General features: G+C 36.4%; 1 protein-coding gene across 2 annotated transcripts in view; it reads right to left on the bottom strand.

The window, feature by feature from the left end:
• Positions 1-2,279: 2,279 nt before the first annotated feature.
• Positions 2,280-18,153, bottom strand: part of VPS13A (vacuolar protein sorting 13 homolog A) — a 258,051-nt gene continuing 242,177 nt past the window's right edge. For both annotated transcript variants that reach the window (XM_068551844.1, XM_068551843.1), the window contains 4 exons: positions 11,746-11,831; positions 8,067-8,190; positions 5,604-5,678; positions 2,280-3,708 (listed from right to left, as the gene is read on the bottom strand). In XM_068551844.1, coding sequence (XP_068407945.1) covers positions 3,658-3,708; positions 5,604-5,678; positions 8,067-8,190; positions 11,746-11,831 — 336 coding nt within the window. In that variant the 3' untranslated portion in view covers positions 2,280-3,657. The remainder of the gene's footprint in view (positions 3,709-5,603; positions 5,679-8,066; positions 8,191-11,745; positions 11,832-18,153) is intronic.

Genomic DNA, 18,153 nt, shown 5'->3' on the forward strand with positions numbered 1-18,153 from the left:
AAGTACCAACTAAAACTGGTAACTAATGACTGAATAAGGTTCATAAAATTCGGCACAGAGTAGTGTCTTTATTTTTTACCAGACAGGAATAGGATACTACTTTGCAGGCTCTTTCTAAGAGATGAGCTAGGTGCGTATATATTCACTGGGATAGTATTATATTACTGCTACTACCATTGGAAAAAATGAGAGAGATAATTTTATAGAAATGATAAATAAGTTTAAGAAGATTTTCTTATTTGGAGGCCACAGGATAATTTGGGGATGGATTAGGATTCTGGAGGAGAGAGGGACAGGGAAGGACTTCCTACAGCTAGTCATGATTATTTAGGAACCAGAAAATAACTCAGCTGTACTAAACTGAGCCTGGGAAAAATTCCAAGGTCTTGCTAACACCAGGAAAGAAGCAGCCAACATACATACTGTAATAGGGAAGCCACTGCAGAAGTGCACATGCTCTTTGGTTCAGAGAGTATTTTGTAAATGTGAAGAAATCACAAGCTTCTTTTTTTTTGTTTTTTTTTAAAATTTATTTATTTATGGCTGTGTTGGGTCTTCGTTTCTGTGCAAGGGCCTTCTCCAGCTGCGGCAAGCGGGGGCCACTCCTCATCGCGGTGCACGGGCCTCTCACCATTGCGGCCTCTCCTGCTGCGGAGCACAGGCGCCAGACGCACAGGCTCAGCAATTGTGGCCCACGGGCCCAGCCGCTCCGCGGCAATGTGGGATCCTCCCAGACCAGGGCTCGAACCCACGTCCCCTGCATTGGCAGGCAGACTCTCAACCACTGCGCCACCAGGGAAGCCCTCACAAGCTTCTTATTGTATCAGAAATCAAAGTTGCTATGTCTAGGGACTTCCCTGGTGGCGCAGTGGTTAAGAATCCGCCTGCCAATGCAGGGGACACGGGTTCGATCCCTGGTCTGGGAAGATCCCACATGCCGCGGAGCAACTAAGCCCATGCGCCACACCTACTGAGCCTGCGCTCCAGAGCCCGTGAGCCACAACTACTGAACCTGTGTGCCACAACTACTGAAGCCCATGCGCCTAGAGCCCGTGCTCCGCAACAAGAGAAGCCACCGCAATGAGAAGTCTGCACACTGCAACCAAGAGTAGTCCCACCTCGCCACAACTAGAGAAAGCCCGCGCACAGCAATGAAGACCCAACACAGCCAAAAATAAATAAATAAATAAAATTGATTCTTAAAAAAAAAAAAAGTTGCTATGTCTAGGGATCATAGTTTTCTGGAGGAGAGTTGGCAGGGAACAGACACTCTGCCTTCAGCTTCATACAATAATCACAGATCAGGATACATGAAGGGTATAGGGCTATAGCTAACACATAATATCAATACAAAGAGATAAAGGACAGGATACTCAGGACATCTTCCACAGCAATTACCAAAAAACGAAGACAACTTTGCAATTCTCAAGCAGAGAGCCACTAAACACAGTTAAATATAATTCAGGGTAGATTATTTTTAAATACCATAAGATTATGGACTCTGTAATATCCAAGAAAAAGACTACAGAATCAAACACATAATTGTAAATTGTAAAATGTTATGCTAAAAAGACTGACGCATCTAGTGATCTACTTATGTTCTTCGTTTAGATGAAGAAAATCTTCTAAGACAATTGATAAACTACTGCTCTTGAAATTGTGGGTCTTTCCATTCTAGAAACAGGAATTGATGGGAGGTGTTAGTGGGTAGATGACTGATGGGTAGAGAAAGAATAAGGAAAGATATTTCTAGGTTCTCATTGGTAAGGGAACAGGAAGGATAGGCACACTGGCTTTGCATGTATAGTAGTTACAAGACCCACTTCGCCTGGCCTCCAGAGGATACCAGAAGAATTTCTATCCTTACTCTTTTAGACTTTTCCCTTTTACTATGGGATACCCAAAGAGTTATGGGTCTGTATTTTTCTGAGAATAAAATCATGAAACTGGAGTAGGTAATGAGGTACTTGGCTAATGGCACTGACTAGAACTCCAGTAAAACAACATTTCAGATGAGGACAATCTGATAAAAGCTTTCTGACTACCTCTGCTCTTACGTTTAATTCTAACGTATGCAAAATTGACAGAGCTCAGCAACAGAGAAAAAGTGCATGTTACTTTGAACAAAGGTCATCATGGGAGCATGCACTATGATGAGATTTGAAATTTGTCATCTCATGATTAAATTTATGTTCAGCAAAGAAAAAAAATTCTGAAGGAAACTATTATTAATAAACAATGAGATTTGTAATCAGAGGAAAATCAATAGTATTTAGTAGCAAGATTTCGTCAGGAAGAAATACAATTACAGTCTGGCATGCTGTTTATTTTAGCTTTTACAACAAAGCAAGGAATCTGAGGAGAATTTCACAACCATTGACTTATGTAGTCTCCAATTCTAAAAACAGTTTATAGTAATTTGGCGGTACGCACAACATGCATCAAATACTTTGTATTATTCAATAACTAAATAAGACACTGCATCATTCTCTTCATGGTTCACAATCATATATTCATCCCCTTTCACTTGAAAAAGTCCATTAATATCAAGGTACAAGGATCTTGGACAAAAATCGAGGAAAAAAACCCCCCATGACATCTTTACTAATGTGCAGCCCATGATTTTTGTTCTGTCAAGTATACACTTAAAAGAGTGATTCTCACTTGAATAATTGTAGAGAAAGCAAACCAGAAATTCTCACTCTATTGCCAACAGGACAGGTTACTGGGCTAGACTTTAGGGTACATACATTTACCCGACATGCATATAGAGAGGGGCTGTCTGTTCTGAAGCATAACTCGTATTAAGATGGTGGGACTTTTGTTTATTTCATACCACCAGTGAATAGGAAGTTGGTATTGTTAAGGCCTAAGGAATTTTCCTTTAAGGTCAGCAATCTATTAAACATGACCTTGGTAAACCAAGTAGATCTCAAGGAGTTGGCTTGAGGAAGTATTTCTAAGGCTTGAAAGTTCTGAGAGGGGCCTTCCCTTTTTGGGTAGCACACTCATTTCTTCAAGCCTTTCTTAGGATGAGGCTTGAAGGGGTATTAGTCAATCTGTATTATATAAAATAAAAAAGATTGTTTTTCATAGTCATGCTATGTACTTCATATAGTAATTCAAACCTACTCTCTATTTAAAAAAATAAGGAAAATCATACCAAAATAGTTATCTGTAAAAAGAACTTCATGTTTCTAAAGAAACTACCACCAAGGTTATCTTGATACCACTAAGGCAATGTTTGATTTGATCATTTACCCATCACTCATTCAGGGACCTTGAAGTAAGCATGATAGAACTGTAAAATGTGAACTAGGAACATTACATTTAGCTCCATTAAATTTAGGCTAAATATGGGCAATTTCTCCACCATTACAGAGAATCACCTGGAGCAAATATTTAAGGTTCATAAAAGAAATATTTCCTTTATAAAGTAATTAGAATTGTAACCAGATGCATGATTCAAGTTAGAAAACCAAATGGATCCCCGAAGAGTTGAAACAGTTTAATCACATAACTGTTTTACTTGATTCTGATTTTTTTTTAAAAGTACTTGAAATTACTTCTATACTATACTTCCCAAACAGGTTTTAGAAGGTACAAGGTAGAAATTGTAATGATTTATTGCTGTGTATCTTCAGGCAGCAGTCTCTGTCAGAGGCTTGGGGAAGGTTCTCTTGCTTCTTCTAGCTTTCTGAGGATCCACTGTTGTGGGGAAATGAAGCAACATTTACTTAACTTCAATGAACTTGCAATGACAAAATATAATGAATGAAAATCTAGAAGTTGTCTTTCCAGTTTAGTTAGGAGTATACTGCTATAGCCAATAATTAAATTCTCTATGCAGGAGAGATCATTCACTGACTTAAATGGCCCAGATGACTCAGGGACAATGGTACTGGGTTTGATTTAACAGTAGTAATAATGTTTTTCTAAGGTCTTTGGACTTAGATGTTCATCTTCAGAATAAGCAAAGTAAAATGAAGCATCCTGAGAGAGAAGGGTAATTTGACAGCTGGATTGAATAACTCTGGCATAGTGTGAAAATCATCTATGTAGAATTCCTTTCAACCTATGCCAATTCTGTATCACAAACCTTCACGATTCCATATATTGGATTTACTGATTGAATAGGAATAATTACATATAATTCTACAGTGGGTAGTAGCATAGCAACATTCTTGAGCATATTAGGTGCTTTTATGATACATTTTTCTAATTTGAAAGGATCTGAAATCACAAAATTAAAATGCAAATGAATTGTAAACCTTTCTGTCAATAATGTCTATTATCATTAGGCCTGCATGACAAATAAAAGCCATGGAGGTGATACTGGCGTTATCCCATTATGAAAAGCTTAAGCAAAGATATTTGTGCTTTTCTACTTAAGAAGAACCTAGTGAAAATAGCTCTAAGATAAGTAGAGAAAGAGAAATGGACTCGGTAGCCTTTTCTGGATGTTTCTGGCAGAGCAGGAGGATTAAAAAGAAACCTTCTGGGATAAAATAACACAGTGACAGAGATTAAATGGAAAACTTATTACAGAGAAACTGAAGGTAATGTCCTTCAGCAGCACAAAGAAGATGGCCTGAAAGTCATGCTGTCATCGTGCTCTACTGTCTCCCTGTTCCAGGCAACATGCATATTGAGGGTCTAGTAACTTTATCCCTCTTTCTTTGTAACTTGTCCTCCTTTCAGTTTTCTACTGTTAATATGTCAGTGTTACCTTATATCACAATGTCTAGATAGAAAATTGCACAGCACATGCTAAATGGTCCAAGGTACATTTGTATGGGTGGGAGAGGTTTCTGGTTTGAGCTCCAGATGTGAGAAGTGAACTGGTAAATAATCATAACCAGCCAGGACCAACACAGAGAGGTCGGGAGGCTCAGGGATTCAGTAAAGAACCCATGTGTTCTTATTGTAAGTTTCACGACACAGTGAGTATACTTCAGTGTCAGGAATAATGTCTTAGTTGTGACCAACGAGGTAGATAATCAATTCATAGTCTTCCTTTTCTTGACAGTGCACATCCTTATAACTGCCATAATCCCTAAAGTATGTATAGTGCTTTTCAGTTCACATAATTCACATTTTGAGGAAGCTGAGGTTAACTGACTTCCCCAAGGTCCTACAGTCAAGAAGGAACAGAACCAGTATTTAAACCCAGATTTTCTGACCACAGGTGTGGCTCTTTTCCCCTTGTGCCAGGCTACAGTAATTAAAGAAAAAAAATCACTATAGCTATACAGTAGAGAAATAAACAACGTGGGGCTTTACTTTTCCTGCTGGAGCTGGTAGATTAGCATTAGAGGGCATTAATTTCTTTCATTTGTTGGCTTTTTTTGGCAAAGTATTACAGTTAGGATTTAAAATAAGAGAACAATTTGATTTCAAAGACAAGTAGGTGTGTTGAATTCAATCTAATGAAAAAATAATTTGGGGGAAATATTATCTAGTTACATATACTAAAACTGTCAAAACACAAACATAAAATTAAAAAACAAACACAACTTATCTACCTTAAAGAATAATGCAACTTACATGGCTTTGAAATGAGAAGCTGCTATCTGTTTAAGCAAAAGATTGACTATATTTACCCTTGCATCCTCTGGGGTCTTGAAGTTAATTATTTTTCCAAACTCTTTGGCATGGAATACAGACTTCACCCGCTCCTATAAATAGAATAAGTAGCTTCATTAACATGGGAATCTAGCTGTAGAAATACCATAAAGAAATGCCACCAAAAAAAAGCCAAGAATGAGAAATCAAGAAGAATCAAACATAAATGGAAAAAAAAAGACTAAATTCTAAGCCATCCATTATCACTAAACCTAAGATAAAAAGTTTTAGGTGAGATTTCAGTTGCAAAAGCCATCAAGGGTTGACGCAGAGGATGGGAAGGAGATCAATCTAGAAGCAGTACCACTGTTTTCCCTCTCCAAATAATGTCTCAGATAGTCCTTGATATCTGGCCATGGCCTCATGATAAATTCAGCTCAAAAATAATGTACACATGTATGTGTGCATACATATACACATGTGTTGTATAGGTATGTATGTGTGTGTATGTATGTGTTTATATATGTAACTTCTGACATTTTAAACCAGTAAGAATGCAGTAAGAATGTAGCTTCAGAATCAAAGAAATCAGGGTGGGTCTTAGATCCTATACGATTGTCCTCCACTTTTTAAACTCGTTTGGTATTCTGTTGTGTTTGTGGGAGGAGAACTACCTAATGGTGGATGTTAAGCATTAGAGGGACAAATAGAAAGAACAGGATTATCGAGGAGGAGTGTGGTGATTACTTCTATTAACCATGGGTAAGGACATAGAAGAAGCAATATTTTACTAGTCTAACAATTTCTATAAGTAATTCAACTAACCATGCATATATAGACTCCAGAAGAAATCAGATTCTTTTATTAAAAAAAAAAAAGGATGATTGCTGATATAAGGTCTCAAGGGAAAGGTGAAAGGGGAAGAAATCAAGGAGGTAAGAAGAAGTTTATCCTTGGAGATAAAAAAGCCAGGAAATGCAATATGGGCTACAGCAGAGTCTAACAGCTACTACTATCCATCATTTCATATATGGCCACAGGGTTCTTCATTTTCTGAGTGAATCAGAGAAATTCTCAATGGGTAAGTTGGTCTAAGATCCTCAAAAACTAACATCCAGTCTACTTAAGAGCTGCCCCATGTCTTTGGAATGAATGGTAAGATTGGATAAATGGTCTTCACTAGCTAAGCACAAGGCCTAGGGATAGTTCTGTTCTATAGGCTAGTCTAGAAGAAATCTGTTGTTTCTGCCTGTCTGCATCCAATGCCCCTTCTTCCAGTAACAATTTCTTGAATCTTCTTTGGGTAACTATTTTTCACCCTCTTTCACTCCCAAAACTTCATATAGAGCTGACCCTTCCTTCTCGGTAGCACCACAGTGATCCCGTGACCCTCACCTGGCCAGCTGGCCCATTCCAGCTCCTGACTAAAGTGACTGGTTCAGGAACAAGGAAGTGACCAAAGGTGGCCCAGTGAGACCCAGTGAGAAGCTTTCATTCTGCTGAGCTAGTAGGATATGAGCCTGGAACTTCTGCTGGCCATAGTGTCACCAAAGGATAGCCTGCTTGAGAATGAAGCCAACACTGAAGAAAGTAGAACCTAGAGATGAGGGCAGCAAAGATGGACAGAATGAAGGAGGAGAGGAAGGGTGTGAGAATAAATACTAATGACATCATTTGAGCATAATTAAGCTACGAGATATAGACTTGGATTTTTCAGTTATATGAGCCAATTAAATCCCTCAAAATCAAACCAAACAAAAATAACAGTGAACAAAACTAACTTGGGCTGAGTCACATATTTCTGATTAATATAGCCAGTACCAAAGTGGCCCTTTTCACATAGGTGTCTGATCAAATACTGTGAGGCCAAATACATTATCTTATATTTCTCTGTGTCACCTACAGTACCTAGTGCAATCATTACAACTTACAATGGCTATAGAGACTCTGATGATTTACCAAATGACTAGCAATTTGCTGTATTTTATATCAACATCCAAATACCACGTACTGTTCTAGCTGCTAGAAATCAGAGTGAGAAATGGTCTCCGCATTCAAGAAGATTATAACTGAATTAGGAAGATAATATCTATAAAAAGAGAAAGAACTATCAATAATGGGCTGTTAGAGCGAGAACTTTTCAAGTGTCCATCAGCGAGATTTTCAGGGAAAAAAATTCTGTAGGCAACTGCTAGGGATTCTGAGGTGTACAAATATCTCACTTTGGTGCCTTGGATAGCAGTGGGAAAGCTGCGGTTCTGTTACTGAGTATAAAATGAGGGCCCAGGAACGCTGTGGTCCATGTAAGAGCACATAAAGTAGCACATTTTTTCTTGGCCTAGCTTTCTTTTCTTTAAGCTTCAGTAAGACAGCAGGTGTAAAGAAAAACCATACAAAGACCAAGCAACATGTAAAAAAGAGGGAGGAACATTACAAAAGTAAAGACTATTTTAATGTGTTGTTTTCAGTTCCAAGTTTTCAAAAAAATCTATTCAACATACCTTTGCTTCAATGCGCAACCTTCTCTCATGAACAATGAATGGCTCTTTGGTAAACTCATCAAAACTATACTGCCACTCACATGTAAGCTGTCCAAACGTTCCTTTTGTTACAAACAACACACCACTCAGAAAAAGAAAGAAAGAAGCCACTTTAAAAACTGAAGCACTTATATCCAATAATATAATAATAATAATAGCAGGATACACATTCTTTGCAAGGGCACATAGAACATTCACCAGGAGAGACTATATTCTGGGTTATAAAAAACGTTAATGAATTTAACAGAACTGAAATCATGCAAAGTATGTTCTCAGATCATAATGAAATTAAACTAGAAAACAAGTAACAGAAAGATAACAAGAATACTTCCAAATGCTTACTTAAAAGCATACTTCTAGGGCTTCCCTGGTGGTGCAGTGGTTAAGAATCCACCTGCCAATGCAGAGGACACGGGTTCGAGCCCTGGTCTGGGAAGATCCCACATGCCGCGGAGCAACTAAGCCCGTGCGCCACAACTACTGAGGCTGCACTCTAGAGCCCACGAGCCACAACTACTGGAGCCTGTGCAGCTAGAGCCCGTGCTCCGCAACAAGAGAAGCCACCGCAACGAGAAGCCCGCACACCGCAACGAAGAGTAGCCCCCGCTCACCACAACTAGAGGAAGCCTGTGCACAGCAACGAAGACCCAAAGCAGCCAAAAATAAAATTAAATAAATAAATTTATTTAAAAAAAAAAAAAAAAGCGTACTTCTAAAAAAAAAATCCATGGGTCAAAGAATCTCAAAGGAAATTAGAAAATAGTTTGAACTGAATGAGAATGAAAACATAACAAAATTTATGTAGCAACGTTTAGTGGGGAACGTACAAGCACAACATACTTACATTAGAAAACATAAAGTACTTATAAAGTAAAATGTATAAGGAATGTTTTTAAGAAATAGGAAAAATTTAGAGAACCAGCTACCAAGCAATATTTTGGAGAACCTTCATGTAATTAATGCTTTAGAACAAAATGCTTTTAATACTAAGACTCCATGTAATATATTTACCAATCTGTATCAGAAAGAGGCTTTTAAAATTAATTCTTGGGCTTCCCTGGTGGCACAGTGGTTGAGAATCTGCCTGCCGATGCAGGGGACACGGGTTCGAGCCCTGGTCTGGGAAGATCCCACATGCCGTGGAGCAGCTGGGCCCGTGAGCCACAACTGCTGAGCCTGCGCGTCTGGAGCCTGTGCTCCGCAACAAGGGAGGCCACGATAGTGAGAGGCCCGCGCACCGCGATGAAGAGTGGCCCCCACTTGCCACAACTGGAGAAAGCCCTCGCACAGAAACGAAGACCCAACACAGCCAAAAATAAATAAATAAATAAATAAAAATAAAAAAAAAAATTAATTCTTGTTTTCCCCCCATTTTGAGGAAGGAAATCAAGAGATGAAAATTCATTCTGTCTATAATAATTCTATTTAATTCTTCCTTCAAAGGTCTTTCTTCCCCAAATCTTCTTTCTGGTTGAAACATCAATTCGAGGTACAACCAGAGGTTTCTTTAAGTGACATATACTTTAAGTTAAGGGACTAAATTAAAGAAACAGCTGGCACCTGGCTAGAATGGAAAAGGAGAAAGCTAATTAAGATTTATCTCTTTCATCTCAATCTTCTGCCTCTGATCCCCTCGTTCACCAATCTTGGATCATAGGGGCTGCTGGAACAAACGTACTGGTCTTCCAGTACATCTTCAACCATGTGAAAATCAAAGATAGGCTAATCTTATTTCAGGCACCTAGTACTCCCTCTCCTGGTTAAAAGATCCTTTATCTTCAAGTGCAACATTTGGAAAGAAAGGACCTCCTAAGTATAAATATCATCTTTCAATCAACTACAACTAGTGCAATCATTACAACTTACAATGGATATGTAGTAAGCTTACTACACTTACTCTGTCAAGGTTTATGTGACCTCATTTAAAGAGGTCTACTATGTTGAGAAGAAAGTAATTTCTAAAATGTTGCAATGGACTTCCGTGGTGGCGCAGTGGTTAAGAATCTGCCTGCCAATGCAGGGGACACGGGTTCGATCCCTGGTCCGGGAAGATCCCACATGCCGCGGAGCAACTAAGTCCATGCGCCACAACTACTGAGCCTGTGTTCTAGAGCCCACAAGCCACAACTACTGAAGCCCATGCGCCTAGAGCCCATGCTCCGCAACAAGAGAAGCCACCTCAATGAGAAGCCCGCGCACCACAATGAAGAGTAGCCCCCGCTTGCCACAACTAGAGAAAGCCCATGCACAGCAACGAAGAACCGTCGCAGCCAAAAAAAAAAACACATGTTGCAAGATCTGGAAATAACAAACTTTGCAACTGACTCTTGTTTAACTCTGATGAGTCATCCTTCCCTCAGTCAATGGGGAGAAGGGTTAATAAAACATGAGTGAATGCTGCTATGAAGAAAAATGACTGTTGAAGCATTGTCTGTAAGTATAAAAGTTCAGAAACAACTTAGATGTGCATTATAGCACATACTTCTGAATGAATACCAGGCAGTCATTTACAAATTAAGAAAGATCTCCATATGCTGACATGGAATACTCTTTAAGACATAGATCTTAAGCAAAAAATTAAGGTACAGGATGGTGTTATAATAGATTCCTATTTACATTAAAATATGTATGTGTATGCCTTTATAGGCAGATGTATGCTTTGATAGCATGTTTGCTTGTATAGGCATAGAATATTTCAAAGATACAAAAGTAGTTGCCTCTAGGAAGGGGAAAAGAGGGACCGGTATCTGAGATGGAATGAATACTGGCTTTCACATCTATACCTTCTAATACTGTGTGAGTTTTCTATATTTTATGTTACTTTTTAAACAAGAAAATTAAGATAGTGCTATAAATTTGGGGCTCAGAAATTATTAGGATTAAAAACATTAAAAATGATTGCTAAGTTCAATAGTCAACTTGAACCAACAAGATGCTTATATAAGTTTACCTTTTTGGCAGTGAACAAAACCACACAGCTTAATTAGCCACTCCTTTCTATTTAGCCATAATCTCTCCTCCTCAGCCACAGTTTCACTCTCCGTCATCCAGAAAAATCCACCCTACTACTGCACTTGCTTATTCTTTCCCGTGGTTTCATAATAATGCCTCCTGCAAACACTTGCCCCTCCGAGGCTATGCCACTGTGTATTTTTACATGTATCCCTCTACTGTCTACAGGTTTATTTGAAGATTTGGCTGTAGTTGGGAGTATCCCAAAAAAACGAATGTCTCCAGTGGTATATCTACTTATGTGAGTGAATCTCTATACATTCTAATGATTAGATACCACCAGAAGACTACTGACTTCTGGGGTAACCTGAAATTGCATACTTTTTCGGAGAGGGGGAAGGAATGGTATTGCTTACCCTTGAGAGGATAGTTTTACAGGAATTTCTCTATCCATTTAGTTGGTTGAAACAAATACTAAAATATTTAATTTAAAATTATGTTTGTGCATGGTTATGCATTTATCTGTATGTGTGCAAAGTTTTAGGCACGAGGCTTGTAGAGCAAGAGAACCATAATTAGTATGAATCAGTGTTAAATATGTGGAACAAGATGTGAATAAAAACTGCTTCACTTCATGAGTGGCTATCAGTTACCCCCTTATCAAATTATATTAGAGAAAGAAAGTTACCTTTTGGTTATCATTAACATGTCTGTTTTATTGATCATGACATGGGTAAAATATTTGTATTTTGCAAATCTTCCATTTTCCATGACCTAAAAAAAAAAGAGATGAGAGTGAGAAAAGTGATAATATCCCATTCTCATACAAGTAATGCCTTACTGATCCTCTAAAAACCTTTCTCAAGGGGGCAAATCATTAGCGCACTTACACAGTAAACATACTGTCAGAAAGTTGAATATTCACAAAATCACTTCTGCTTCCTTTTTAAAAGCACCTATTTGTACTGCTTTATTCAAGATTACTCAATTGCAGCTATACCAGTGTTTAATGCTAGATTTTTAGAAGATACTGTTATTTTACAAAGTTTAAGTGGAACCTACTGAAGTTACTATTAAACGATCACATTCATTTTGTCTTGGAAAACAGATTAGTATTTGATCATACCTGTACAAAAACACATGTAAACACATATTTAAACATATGCATCACATAAATTACTATTAGCTCCCACCTTGCCTCTTCCCTGGAATTTTCATTATCTGCTTTACAAACATGCTTTTCTTTGCCAATTTCACAATTCATTCAAAATTAAGGAGCAGATCGTTTCTGGACAAACAGGAAACCCCAGGACCAGCATATGCAATAGCCTTTATTTATCTTTAAGACTGCTGAAACACTATCCATGACATGATCAACAATTCTTTGTCTCAAAAAATATAAAGTTAACTACATAAGCAAAATAGGCTTTTTAAAATCTGTTCTCAATATCATTTGCTCTGAGGATGGAGTTACTCTGGCTATTTAAAATATATAGCAGGTTAGACTATTATTTTTTAAAGGCAAGCAATGTAACTGTGACTAAGATACATCAAAAATTTAGCCAAAAATGTTAGACCTCTTGAAGAAATTCCAGAAGAGAATATAAAGATTCTGGAAAATTGTGTTCCATAAGGCTATATCAAAAAACTAAAATTATGTAATTTAGAAGAAAACTAACAAGTGACTTCATAATAAGGTTGCTTTAGAAGGCTGATACAATAGACTTTTTATGGGAGACAGAAGTTAAAAAAAAACAACAGCAGGATAAAACATACAAATTAACTGCATGGAAGAATTTTCTAACTTCAAAGATCATAATATTGAGGAAAGAGTATCTTTACTATTTACTGTAGTGGGTAGGGCAATTAAACCCCAATTCCTTGAATTACAAATGAAAAAGGGACATAACCAGAGATTCAGAAGAAATTAATAAAAATTGTTAACATATAAATTATGCAAATAAATTTGCAAAACTAGGTAAAATGGGTCATGTTTTAAGAAATGATAAATTATTAAGAGAAAGAAGCATCAAATATTGGAGAGGAAGAGTAGAAATTACTTTCAGATGACAGTATCTGGAAAACTCAAGTACACAAAATCCAGTAACTTTATTATATAAACACAATAATCAGTTTGAAAAATGGAAGGAAAACAATCCTGCTTACAAGGGTAATAAAGATAAATATTTACACATAAGTTTAACATGCAGAATTTGTATGATAAAAGCTGTAACAGTCTACTGAGGGGAATAACGGAAAATTTGAAAATGGAAATCCATGTCTTATTCTTGAATATAAAAATTCATTATAATAAAGATGTTATTCCCCCACCCCATTTTTATACATACACACTCAATGTGATCCCAAAATGATGTTTGTTAATTTGTTTTGGGGAGGGGGAAAAGTGATCTGACAACATTATAATGAAATTTATCTAGAAAAAAAGTGATATTATCCAGTAAGTTATGAAAAGAGAATGAGAACTATCCTAGCAGATATTAATACAATTTATAAAGTTGCAGGCGTGAAACAGTTTGATGCTAGTGGAAATTATATACAGACATATCAATAGAAAGAATACAGATTCCAGAAACTGATCAAAATGCAATAGGATTTTATAAAATCCTATATATCCAAACATAGGAATTTATAAAATCAAGACAGCATTTCAGATTATTGGTCAAAAACATGCATTTTCAAGTAAATGGTGCTTCAAGCAACTTGCTGGCTAAAGCTAGATCCCTATTTCTCTCTCTTATTTTTTCCTACTTCTCTCTTTACACCAAATTAATTCCACATGGATCACTGATTTAACTATACAAAATGAAACTACAGAAGTACTAGAATAAAATAACATTTTAATAATCAAAGTGAAGGCTTAAATATAAAACACAAGGTCCATAAAACTTAAAGTAAAAAAAAAGTTAAGTGTGGAAATTAAACACTAATGAATAGCAAAACAGTAAGCAAATAAACAGAAATAAAACAAAAATCAAAGGATAAATTGGGAAAATATCTGTCAATACAGTGATATATAACTAATTTCATAACACACAGAATTCTAGTAATATGAATAAACCAATAGAAGAAAAATGAGTAAATCTATAGGAAAATGTGTAAAGGATATGAACAGGTAGTCTAGCAAAACACAAAATCTGACAATAAACATATGAGAAAATGTTCAATCTAACTCAAAATCAAGAAAATTCAAGTTAAATAAATGTATCCTTTGAGCCAGCAATTCCACTGCTATGATTTATCTTATGCAAAGGTATGCGAAGACATACTTATAGGAATCTTCATGGTTATATTCTGTTAAATGCGAAAAACCTAAATATTCAGAAACAGGAGACTGTTTAATTACAGTATAGGCATACAATGGGACATTATGCATGAAAAAGAAACAATCCTGCTTACAAGGGTAATAAAAGGTAGATCTGGGACTTCCCTGGTGGCTCAGTGGTTAAGAATCCACTTGCTAATGCAGGGGACACGGGTTCTATCCCTGGTCTGGGAAGATCCCACATGCTGCTGAGCAACTAAGCCCGTGTGCCACAACTACTGAGCCTGCGCTCTAGGGCCCCGGAGCCACAACTACTGAAGCCAGTGTGCCTAGAGCCTGTGCTCCGCAACAGGAGAAGCCACGGCAATGAGAAGCCCACGCACCACAACAAAGAGTAGCCCCCGCTTGCCGCAACTAGAGAAAGCCCGCGTGCAGCAACGAAGACCCAATGCAGTCAAAAATAAACAAAATAAATAAATTTATTAAAAAAAAAGGTAGATCTGTGTGTACTGATACAGAAAGATGGGCAAGATATAACTGAAAATAAATTACTAAGAATGAACGGGGGAGTTGAAACACATACACATACACTTATTTATATAAACATAAAAAATTTCTGGAAGGGTTCGTGGTAACACACCAAATCTGTTCATAGCATTTATCTCTGGGCTTGGGAAGGATAACGGTGGAGGTGGGGTTAGAAGTGAAGCTTTTATTTTTAACTTTACATCCTTTTGTTTCAGTTTTTTTGGTACTGGAAAAGAAATTAGCTTGGAAGTATTTATTTTCTTTTGTTCTATATGGCCAAGTTTTAAAATATAGAATACAAATGTTGATTTCCTCAAGAACATCGCTACTACTAGAAGACAAGAGTCTATAAACCCCATTAATAGATTACAATCTTCAAATAACTTGAAAGCTAATGGTTCAATTCTAAGTAATTAACTTCTATTTCAATGTTATGTTAAGTCTGTGTATTGCAGTTGAGTCTGCCTTTCATCACTTTCCACTTTTCAGACCCAATCTAATCTGTACATTTAAGAAATTAAACCACTTTTAATAGTCACAATAGCATCTGATATAAATAAAAGCTAAAAAAAAGTAATTCATGAAGTGCTTTTTGGAGTTCATCAAAAACCTTAAATGCAACACTTGAAACATGAATGGTCAATCTTTAAATAAACATCAAAGATAACTCAATATACAGCAAAATTTTGCTGGTCAGTCTCCATTAAAACATGCGACTATGGAATAAGAACAGCATTAATGAGAAGCTACAACTTTGAACTAAATCCCGTAGAAGGATGGGAGAGAATGTGATAACTTATCAGCCATCATCTTTCATCATGCTGTAAAGAATCTACAAATGTCATGCCTTTGGTCACAATTTCCTGCCAAATTACTTGACTCTGTAAATTCACTACATATGACGCTTTATACTTTTCAAAACATCATTTATATTATTTTGAAAACCTGGAATTTTAGACCTCAAGGAGTATTATTGTTCATCCAAACTAATCTCTTCCTTTTACACATGAAGAAATTGAGGATCATTTAAGTGTCTTTCCCATCTAATCTTCACAACAAACTTGTATTATTAGGTTAAGATTACATTTAAGTGACTTGCTTGGGGTCATATTGTCAGTTGCAAAACTGGGCTCAAAAAAGTGGTTCCTTCACTTCTAATTCCAGTGCCTTGCACTACACCATGATAGTATCAGTCACACGTTTCCATGGTACCTCAAAAATGTCTTCAGTATCCCTGGATGCTGGATGTTGCTGAGGAAGGCTGCTAAAGCTGCTCAGGCTGGCTTAATTTTTTTAGGTTAACAGCATTCAAATAGTGTAATATTAATACCTTATCTTCCTCCACCCCAATCAGATAGGTATGAATGTTTCTACTAAAATAATTTGGGATACCCTTTAAAATAAATGAAGAATTAGCAAAACCAGGGCTAGGAATCACATGTAGTCTTTGCATCAAGACCAAAGCTAGGCAGAAAAATCAACGAATTTGCCTGAAGTATCAAGTACAATAGCCAGTACTATAGACATGTTAGCCTCACTTACATGCTATAGTGTTAAAGGAAAAGCATTTTTTGCCTTATTCATTAAAAGAATATATGAATTATCCATCATCACTTAAGAACTTTCTTAAAGAAATAAACAGAGAAACACAAAGGAAACTGTATTCGTTATATATAATTGTCAGAACCTACAGGTAACAAAATGTATGGTTATTGATAAGGGTCCCTTTTGCATTAGAAAAGTTGAGTATGTAAGCCTTAGTTTACTAGATATAAATAAATCCAAACCAAATTGATTATACGTTAGAAACACACAAAAAGTAGGAACTGGAAAGACAGTTGTGTCAGGGTTATCCTCTACTAATATCCGTATTTCCTGCCAGATAAGTCCCAGTACTTTAGAAAAAGAACACACCTAACAACTATAGTAATACAGAAAACACTGCTAACACTTTCCAACCATCTAAATGCTATGAAGTAGCACAGTTCTATAACAAACACATTTCTGAAAAAACAAAGCAAAATATGCAAAGATAGATGATAGGAACAAATCACTAACATGGAAGACTTTAAATCGCAAACAATATAAGGTACTAATATTCATTGCAAATATATTTAAGAAAATTGGGTAAAGATAAGAATACAGTTAAGCAAAAAACGAAAACAAAATCTGTTCAATATCTGTTTCTTTTGGAAGATGAGTTTCACAGAGGTATATATATATATTTTAAGATAGCAGCATGAGTGATAAAAGGAAAATGAAATTCATCTAGATGAAAAAGATAAAGAACAAAATGCTATCGAGCAAGAAAATCTACTGGATAATGAATAAATGGTTTTATAGATTGGCTAATTTTAATAGTTTGGAGACAATGGGGAAAGATGAAAAGTTTATCAACGGATTATACTAAAAAATTAAGTGTACTTTTAAAAACGACAAAATTCAGGGAGGTAAACAAAACAAATTAAAATGTAAATGTGACCATTTCTCAATTATTTAAGAAGTAAATAAATAAATGACTTGTAATCTTCTCTTTAGAGAAAAATGTAGTAAGTATAACTTCCTTAGAGTAATATGATTAAGGCTTAGGGATAAAAAAGGTTTTATCAATTCACTTTAAATTAACAGATCTGAGGGCTATAGCCAGGAAAAACAAGGTATTCAACTAAGCTTCATGGGCAAATATTGTAGAAATTCATTACCTGAAAGCTCAATGATTTCATATATATAGCAGAACAAATATAAACACAAGTGAAGAATTGGTATTTAGCTTATTATGTGAGGCAAATTGGTTTTTTAAAAAAATTGAATCTCATTGACTGTGTCATCAAATCTGAAGAGGAATAAGGCTTTGTTTAATCCCTCCCCCATACTTTTGTCTCCTCCCATGCAAATAAGCTATTTTGACAGTCAGCCAAAGTATAAACTATGCTGACAGCTTACACAGGACAGCTGAGCATAACACTGTGACATAAAATCAAATAAAAGAAACTATTATCTTAAGAGATGTGAATTGTCACCAACTGGTTCAACTAAAACAGTCTGGAGAAAGGACAGAATTATGCTCATGACATAATTATGTGCACTGACAACAGCAGACCATTAATTAACGTACCTAATACATTCTACAAGAAGAGCCAGAGAAGTTGGTCAGAAGTACTGTAAGTGGATAGTTACAAAAGTCTCTCTAATGTAGTTCCAGCAGAACCTCTATTGAACATTTACTGACCCATGATGCTATATAAACTTGAAAAGAGTAACATTTCTTTCAAAATACTGAAATAA

The sequence above is a fragment of the Eschrichtius robustus genome, chromosome 10 (assembly GCF_028021215.1).
Source record: "Eschrichtius robustus isolate mEscRob2 chromosome 10, mEscRob2.pri, whole genome shotgun sequence".
Classification (NCBI taxonomy): domain Eukaryota; kingdom Metazoa; phylum Chordata; class Mammalia; order Artiodactyla; family Eschrichtiidae; genus Eschrichtius; species Eschrichtius robustus.